This window comes from Hippoglossus stenolepis, chromosome 3 (genome assembly GCF_022539355.2).
Source record: "Hippoglossus stenolepis isolate QCI-W04-F060 chromosome 3, HSTE1.2, whole genome shotgun sequence".
In the NCBI taxonomy this organism is placed as follows: Eukaryota; Metazoa; Chordata; class Actinopteri; order Pleuronectiformes; family Pleuronectidae; genus Hippoglossus; species Hippoglossus stenolepis.
The window spans coordinates 1109348-1119347 of NC_061485.1; the positions used below are offsets into that span (position 1 = coordinate 1109348).

General features: G+C 46.4%; 1 protein-coding gene across 1 annotated transcript in view; it reads left to right on the forward strand.

The window, feature by feature from the left end:
• The window catches only part of pcbp4 (poly(rC) binding protein 4), a 336110-nt gene that overhangs the window by 37102 nt on the left and 289008 nt on the right, over positions 1–10000 (forward strand). Inside the window, 4 exon segments of the mRNA XM_047339245.1 lie at positions 1483–1786; positions 1887–1910; positions 4233–4265; positions 8505–8621. Coding sequence (XP_047195201.1) covers positions 1643–1786; positions 1887–1910; positions 4233–4265; positions 8505–8621 — 318 coding nt within the window. The 5' untranslated portion in view covers positions 1483–1642.

Consider the following 10000-nt stretch of genomic DNA (forward strand, 5'->3'; position numbering starts at 1 on the left):
TCATCTTCATACCTAATGTCACTGAGGATCCTGGCTGGAACCAAATGCCTTAAGGGCAGCAAACACAAAACCACACGGACGACATCACACACATGTAATGGTGTGTGTGTGTGTGTGTGTGTGTGTGTGTGTGTGTGTGTGTGTGTGTGTGTGTGTGTGTGTGTGTGTGCTGTTTCAGGGCTCAAGTATCATCAGGCCTCAGAAGCGTTTATCACCAGCAGCTTATTTAACTCAGCCTCCACTAACCTTTTCAAACTGAGCTCCCGATTCATTTCTTTAATTACTGCGCTGACTTGTTGACGAGCTTCTGACACTTGAGAAATTATGTTAATTTCCTCACTTACTGCGGCGGAGTCGCTCCTGCTCAGGATGTTCAATCAGTGAAATGTCTTGTTGGCCTCGTGGCGATGGAGCCAAACACAACCCAAATAATAAATCACACACACACACACACACACACACACACACACACACACACACACACACACACACACACACACACACACACACACACACACACACACTCAGCACTCAAGTACTAATAAGAGCACAGATTTACAGTCGCTGCTTTCAGCCTCGTTAGTACCACAAACAGAAGAATGAATCAGCATCAAGGAAACATGAGGATCCACATTAACTGAAACCATCAGGATGAAGTGTAGAGTGTTTTCACTTAACTATTCATGTAGTGGCATCATCATCATCACCATCATCATCATCATCATCATCATCATCATCATCATCATCATCATCAGTGGGGCGCTCAGTGGGGGAGTGGTCAACACGGTGACCTCACAGCAATGGGTTCCTCTGGTTTCCTCCCACGCTCCAAAGATTCACAACATGTGAACACGATGCCTCAGAAACGCTTTGGGAGAATTTTCTAAACATTTGCCACAAACCTTCACTTGTGTTGGACTGAAGCAAACATCTGTGATTCTCCTGTTTATTGTGCTTTGTGACTCGTCAAGTCCCCCAAGGAGAACTTTGATTTGTGATGATGGGCTGAACGAATAAAGTTTCACGTTAAAGTTGTAATCGGTGTTTTTCCAGCTGCATTGTTCACACTGACATTTCACCAGTTGAGGCTCTTTCACACCTTGTTTGGTTCAGACCTAAAGTGTACCACCCCCCCGACTGACAACACGCCCACGTCTGTCCGTCTACAAACCAATCAGAGTCAAGTATAGGTAGACTCCGCCCACGTAGGTGATGACGACAGGACCTTGGTTTCAGCCTGTAGTTCCTGCGCCTGTATCTGCTGACTCAGATTCATTATTGTCTGTAACTCCTGCGAGATGAAGATCTGTTTTTCTTCTGTATGAATCTGTGGAAACAGATGTGATCAAATATTGAGCTTTTAAATCTCTGCAAATGAAGAACCTTGAATGTACATAACTGGAGTGTAGCTGTGAAGATGAAGTGGATGAAACCACGTGGACCTTTGAGAGTCCTCATCTTTCTTTTCTCTCCGTCCCACAGAACGGAGAGAGAAACAGGGACGTGGATAAAAACCTCTGACGCCAGCTCCAGCTCCACCTCCCCTCGCTCCAGGGCCCTCAGACGATTCCTCGCCAGGTTCTCCAAAGGGTTCTCTGTGGTGATCTGGAACGCTCCATACGCCTCAGGGCCTCAGACCTTCATGCGTCTCCCAGCGGCAGACTCCACCCACACCTCCACCCACCACACCACCACCACCACCACCACGACCATGAGCTGTGACCGGGAGTTTGGAGACGGGGCCATGGGCGTCACGCTCACGCTGCGGCTGCTCATGCACGGGAAGGTGAGGGAGGGAGAGACAGATGTTCACTGGATTTATATTCTGATATTGTGTTCATGTTATTGTCAACAACCCTGAACATCTTGTGTTTGTGTCTCCTCAGGAAGTAGGAAGCATTATCGGCAAGGTGAGTCACACTTTATAACTTCTCCTTCTGTGTCTGCACAGAACTGAGTTCATTTATAAAACTGCAGAACATCAGGAAATGGAAGTAATCACTCTGAACTACAGCACAGGACGAACTACTGCATCTGTGTAACTGTCGTGAATCTTTGAGCAGCATTAAAAACATTTACATATACAATCATCTCCCAGCAACACTGATCCTCCCTCATCTTTAAACCACGTCTTTCAAGACATTTTATGAAACCACGCCGCTCGGTGTAATCCTGCTGCACAGATATAAAGTGGAAATGTGCATTAATATAACATCTCCAGTCGGCTCCTGTCAGTTCAACCTCTAGTGGCTGAAAAGGAGCCAATTTAACTGAGGACGTGTTGAATTCAAAAATAAAAACCAGCAGGGTTTTATTTAAAATGTGAGATGATGACCGCTGCCCCATCACACACGGTTCCCATCAGCGTATATTTAGATCCCCCCTCCTCATCACTTACAGTGTGCGGGCTGCTCGCCGCAGTTCTGACATAAAGACGCCATGAAAGTGACATCACTGAGTTGCAGCGGCGGCCGGGCGCTGTGAGTCGGCGGCAGCGGCTCCACAGGAGCTGCTCTCGGGGGTTTCTCTCAGCATCTCCAGGGCTGCCACAGCAGAACTGATGTTCACTAAAGCCGCCGTTAAACTGGTGTGACGCAGGTGTCACAACGAGATTATCTCCTCCAGCTCAGGCCAAGTGAGGAAAGCTGAAACAAACGTTACACACGGTTTATTTTGGTATAATCTTTATTTATCACAGGAACATTTTCCTGTCACGCTCAGACCTGTCAGCAGTTCAGCTGCTGGGGGGGGCACTCACCTGGACTTCTTCCAGTGGCTCCTGCATCCTCTCACACCCACAGCTCAGTGAGAGATCTTTACTTTCTGACTCCATCTGATGTTGAACGACACAAGCAGTCGATTAGTGGAGTCTGTTCACGATGTCACTTCACGTCAGGTAGTTAACCATCACAGTGAAGGAAGGCAAAGAGTTCACTGTGATGGTTAACTACATATTCAGGCTTTTCACATGAGCCTGCCACACGTCAGGAACACGTCAGGAACACGTGAGGAACACGCCAGGAACACGTCAGGAACACGTAGGAACACCGGGGAACACGTCAGGAACACGTGAGGAACACGTCAGGAACACGTCAGGAACACGTCAGGAACACGTCAGGAACATGTGAGGAACACGCCAGGAACACATGAGGAACACGTCAGGAACACGTCAGGAATACGTCAGGAACACGTCAGGAACACGTGAGGAACACGTCAGGAACACATGAGGAACACGTCAGGAACACGTCAGGAACACATCAGGAACACGTCAGGAACACGTGAGGAACACGTCAGGAACACGTCAGGAACACGTCAGGAACACGTCAGGAACACATGAGGAACACGTCAGGAACACGTGAGGAACACGTGAGGAACACATCAGGAACACGTCAGGAACACGTCAGGAACACGTCAGGAACATGAGGAACACATAAGGAACACGGCAGGAAAACGTGAGGAACACGTCAGGAACACGCCAGAACACGTGAGGAACACGTGAGGAACACGTGAGGAACACGTCAGGAACACATGAGGAACACGTCAGGAACACGCCAGGAACACGTGAGGAACACATCAGGAACACGTCAGGAACACGTGAGGAACACATAAGGAACACGTCAGGAACACATGAGGAACACATCAGGAACACGTCAGGAACACGTGAGGAACACGTGAGGAACACATCAGGAACACGTCAGGAACACGTCAGGAACACGTCAGGAACACGTCAGGAACACGTCAGGAACACATGAGGAACACGTCAGGAACACGTCAGGAACACATGAGGAACACGTCAGGAACACGTCAGGAACACATGAGGAACACGTCAGGAACACGTCAGGAACACATGAGGAACACGTCAGGAACACATGAGGAACATGTGAGGAACACATCAGGAACACGTCAGGAACACATGAGGAACACGTCAGGAACACATGAGGAACACGTCAGGAACACGTCAGGAACACATGAGGAACACGTCAAGAACACGTCAGGAACACGTCAGGAACACGTCAGGAACACGTGAGGAACACGTCAGGAACACGTCAGGAACATGTCAGGAACACGTCCTGCAGGTCCTTACGCAGTTCAAGCTTTAGGTCCTTTTCTTCCGTTCTCTTTCATGAAGCCACTTTTCATAAAACATTTGATAAAAGCTCAGTCGAGAGACGAATGTTATTTTACCTTTTAGAAAATAAAATGAATTCAACTTGTGTTTCTTATTTCCACAGAAAGGAGAAACAGTGAAGAGAATACGAGAAGAGGTAAGACTCCTCCTCCTCCTCAGACCTTCATCTTCGTTCACGTCATTCTGTCTCTTACTAATCCTCAATAGTCCTTTAAATACATCCTGCTAATTACATTTTCATCAACACAAATCTATAATAACAGGAGTTAATCTATAGACGCAATAACACCATGAGAATCATCTGTATCCAACATGATTCTAAATCTGTTATAAATTCATCTTGAAGCTTTCAGTCAGTAACTGGAACAACATGGAAACCAGTTAGTCTGTTTTCAGAAACCTTCGCATCTGATGGTGTGTTTAGTTTGTCGCCTGCTGGGACGTGAGCGTGCTGCGGTCCACACGTGTCTCTGTGCCGTCCGCCTGTTCAGGCCGAGCTGCAGGAGCCTCCCAGAGGGACATCCGTCCTCTGCCTTCACTACCTGAGGCTTTTAGATGACAACTTCACAGGAAGAAGGAAATAATCTATCGTCTCCGTCAGTGTTAGTTGTGTTAAAGAAATCAATATGAACAAGATTCAATAGGATCAAACTGTAAATTAAGAAGAAACGTTCTTCTACAGCCGTGTCCCACGTCCTTCCCTCAAAAAGACTCAAACTAAATGTTTTCACTGGCAGATCACATGTTTGAAGTTTGACTGAAACTAACAAAGTTAAAGAGAATCAGCTGATAAAGTTAATGACTCTTTTCATATGTCTTCTTGAGATCTGCTCGAGTAAAGACGGTGGTGAGATGCTGCTTCTGCAGTCGGGTCGTGTGCTGCTGCGTGAATACTTAAACATCCATAACTTCAAATGAGCTGCGTTCAGAAGCAGGCGAGCCAGAGTTCATGTTAATCATGTGAGTTTTATTCAAGCCAGCGGAGATGTGGGGATTCCCAGAGGAGAGATGATCCTCGTCCAAACACACGGGAAACGAGAAGACAACACAAAGAGTGTGTTAGCGCTGTGTGTGTGTGCGTGTGTGTGTGTTGTAAAATGACCACTTCACATTAACCTGGAGAAACAAACATGAAGCGTTATAATAAATCCTCGTTGATAAATTGCAGTGACTCTCAGATTCAGGCTCCAGCTCTGACTCCATGTAGGTCACAGAATTCCTTCCAGTGAGTTTCAACAGGAAGAAAAGACGCTGCTGAGTTTTAATGAGACTAAATTTACTCAGGTTAGTTCCCTGCTCGCCTGCTAACGTGCTAAATAATAACCCACAGACACTTTCTGCAGGGATTGTTCCAGAGTCCTCAGAGGAAACGTTCGACTCCACGTGAATCCACACAGCAGAGGGGGGGGGGGGATTTAAGTTTAGAAGAATCAGCTCAGAATGAAGGTGACGCTTCCAGCAGAGACGTAACAACAGATCAGGATCATTTTACACCAAACTGTTTTAATACCACACGTGAAACACAGTGTGAGGAATGAAGATCGTTTCTGTGCAGCTCAACAGACGGACTCTTTGTGGTGTGAAAACACAAATGAAAGATTAATTAATTTCATATAAATACAATTTGAAAGATCTTTAAACCCCTCTGCTGCTGCTGCTGGAGAGAAGAGGAGGAGCCGCCTCATTAGTGACGTTTATGTGCAGATCTGGATAAATGGGCGGATCCAGGACGTTTTTTAAATTTATTTTCACTCAACCAACGGCATTATGGGGGAGCACGTGCACAAACGTCCCGTGCACTGTTGAAACATTACACACGTCTCTGCTCACGACTTGTTTTGTGTCTCTTGGGACGACACTGATAATCCTGTGAAGACATTTGAGTTCAGCTCGTCCACTTCCTGCAGCGTTCTGTACTTTCAGCTTTACTGTGATAAACACAGACGTGATGTAAACCTCTTCAAACTCAGAAGTGAGACGGACTCATAAAAGACTTTATTAAACATGTAAAACTCAACTGGCCTCACGTTGGCCTCTGTGAAGAGGAAGAGAAAACACGAGTGTCTGAAACTCACAGGAAACATGAATATTTAAATTGGTCTTTGCTTCTCAAGGACAAACACAGGATCTACAGTTCTACTGGATTTATACACTAGGTCCTCACATTACTCACACACACAGACACAGACACACACACACACACACACACACACACACACACACACACACACACACACACACACACACACACCATCGTTCACTCTCTGTAATGAAATGCACACTGTATGAAATCCAGAGATTCAAGGCTGCGCTTATGCACAATGCCAACGTTTTGAAAAGGCTTTTGGCACCGAATCACCACACACACACACACACACACACACACACACACACACACACACACACACACACACACACACACACACACACACACACACACACACACACACACACACACACACACACTCAGTCCCTGCAGCGTGACTCTAATAAACCAGAACAGAGCAGTGTAATCCAGTTGAATGACACCACCGTCCATCCTTCTTCCAAATGAAGAGTGATGAAGACAGTCGAGCTGCAACAGCAACAGTATGACGACAAACTGCTGCCTGTGTCACTCATTAGAGTGGGGGGGTGAGGGAAGACCTGCAGAACAGCGACGAGGAAAAACCTGGTTCCTCAGAATCAGTTTAACAGATTCATCTTTTAATTCAGGTTCAGACACCACGTCTCAGTCTGATTGGTTGAGTTTGATCAACGGACCAAATTCAGGAGAATTCGTTTGACTCAAACCAAACATTATATTTTTCCTGCAAAAGATATGGAGACTTCAGGAAAACAGATATTTTCTGAACGCTAAAAGAAGTTTGTTGCTGATTTATTTTAACGACTCAAAAGTGTCACACATGGAAAACGTATACACTTGTGTTCCTCCACGTTAAACATGTGACTCCCTCAGGCAGGAAGAGGAGGAGAGAGGAGGAGGGAGGAGGAGAGAGGAGGCAAAGGAAACAGGGCGATGGAGGACAGGATGGACGGTTCAATAGGAGGATCAGAAGACGGGATGATGAGATGGACGAGTAGGAGGACGTGTAGATAAATGAATGATAATGACGCTCATGAGATGAAAGGATAAATGGAAGGGAAGGAGAGAGGAGTGGATGAATGATAAACACATAGATAGATAGAGAGCATTTTCAATCGCCCCCTGGTGGCTGTCTGCAGTTACTTCATAAACTCCTCCTCCATGTTAGCAGATGGGACATGGACCAAACTAAAGAATCAAAGTAGACGTTAAATAACAGCTGCAAATAACGTCATCGTCGAAAGATGGCAGCGTTCATCTCTTCATTTCTGAAAGAAGTGGAGACGCGTCGTCCTCTTTGTTTATAATTTTGGAATCGTAGAAGTTAGAAATGTAGGAACATGTTTTGTGAGGACGATGAAAACCCGAATAAAAGTCTGAGAGATGAGAACGAGTCAAAACTCGGACTCCTTCAGGATCTTTCTCTGATTCTCATCGTCTGTTTATCTCCTCCTGACACCTTCTCTCCGTCCTCGTATGGTTATTACTGCTCTATCTCTTCTCCTCCTTTTTCTCCTCAAATATTTGCACCGCCATGTCTCTCTCCTCCTGATCCTCTGCTCCTCTTCCTCCTTCTGATCCTCTCCTCCTCTTCCTCCTCCTGATCCTCTCCTCCTCTTCCTCTCATTAAATCTCCAACCCACTCTCTTTCCTCTCCTCCATTTCCTGGGCTTGAATCTCCCTCCATCTTCCTCCTCCTCCATCATCTTAATCTTTCTCTCCCTAATCTCCAGAATATTCTCATCACCGTCTCATTTCCTCCTCTGCTCTCCTTCCTCCCCCCTGTCTCCCCCTCTCCTGAAAACCTCGATTTACTACATTGCTCTCCTCATCTGCCTTGCCTCCCTCCCTCCCTCCCTCCTTCCTTCCTTCCTTCCTTCCTTTCCTCCCTTCCTCCCTCTCTCCTTCCTCTTCCAGCCTCCGTGTAATCCCTCTCTCCTCCTGCATCACAGGTGAATCTCGGAGCGGGGGGGTCAGTGTGGCGACAGTGGTTCTCCTCCTCTTCTGTCTCGGCCCATATATCCCCCCCCCCACTAATGTGTTTTCTCTCTCCTCCGTCCCCCCCCCCCCTCCTCTCTCATCAACCTTCACACCCTCCCTCCTCCTCCTCCTCCTCCTCCTCCTCCCTCGTTCACAACTCACCTCCCTTACTTCATCATGTATTTCCTCATCCCTCCCTTTGCATTATCCCCTCATCCCCTTTCTCCCATCCCGTCCCCCTCTCAAAAACCAAAATTCCCACAATCCCTCCCTCTCCCCGCCCCGCCCGCGTTCTGTCTGGACCCACAGAGCAGCGCCAGGATCAACATCTCAGAGGGTTCCTGTCCGGAGAGGATCATCACCATCACAGGGCCGACGGACTGTGTGTTCAGAGCCTTCACCATGATCACATTCAAACTGGAGGAGGTACACACACACACACACACACACACACACACACACACACACACACACACACACACACACCTCAGAGCTCCTAGTAGAGTCCCCGAGCTGCTCTGAGTGAAGTGTGTAACCTTTACTTCTCTACAACATGGCTGCTCACTGGCAGGGAGCCATTTATTATATGTCTAATGGGATTGTCTGACCTCTGTCTCACACACACACACACACACACACACACACACACACACACACACACACACACACACACACACACACACACACACACAGACACACACACTGTGACTCTTCTCTACCTGTACATGTGTTTCTTCCTCTCCTGCTGCTCACTCTGCTGTTACGACCCTTTTAAAAAGGTCTCAGGAAACCGACAGTAAGATAATAAGTTCACAAGTTTACCTTTAAAACTGTAATAACTACACAAGCCTCGTGTCTGACAGGAAACCTTCAGTTACTGATGTTGTGAGAGACAGACACACAAACCAATATTTATTTTGATAATTTACTTTATTAATTAGTTTAACTCCACGTGCGTCAAATTAAATCAAACTATGACGTTGGCTGCAGAGAACTGGAGAGGAGGAGGAGGAGGAGATTCAGAGAATGGTAGATTGGGCGCTGAAAGGATTTTAAAAGGAAGTATGGAATGAAGACAGTGAGTGAGAGGTGAAGAGAACAAGAAGAAGAGAACGAGAGAGGGACACAGAGACGAGGAGAGAGAGGGACACAGAGACGAGGAGAGAGAGGGACACAGAGACGAGGAGAGAGAGGGACACAGAGACGAGGAGAGAGAGGGACACAGAGACGAGGAGAGAGAGGGAGCTGTAGAAAGTTAATGAGATTGAAAAAAAGAGAGATTATAAAGAGTGTGTAATCAGAGAGAGTGTGTGCAGGAGCTCAAGAGTCCGACCTGCAGCTTCAGCTCCGGAGGGTTCCCCGAGTCCTGATCCTACAACCAGCTGATGTGGCTCAGAGCCTCTAGCAGCTGATTCCAGATGTGCAGGATCAGTGACACGTCCCTGCAGAGAGAGAAATACACACACCTGGTATTAAACATCTGTCCTGAGAGATCCAATCACAGCTGCTCATCTCTAATGTCAAAGATGTGAATATTCTCCATCACTAGGTTAGAAACATCTGCAGTTTGTCAATTAATAACATTTTTGTTCAGCAGCTATTTATAATATAAATTCTCTGATTGGACAAACAAGTCTAATGTACGACGTCACAGTGAGTTACAGGAAATTGACATAATCATTACAAATAAATCCATAATTATTTTAAAATGTTAAGATGAATGAATCTGATGAAGATGAAGATAAATAGAGACAGAGTTCTTCAAGATAAAGTAAAGATTTAGATTTTACTCACTCAGAGACAAA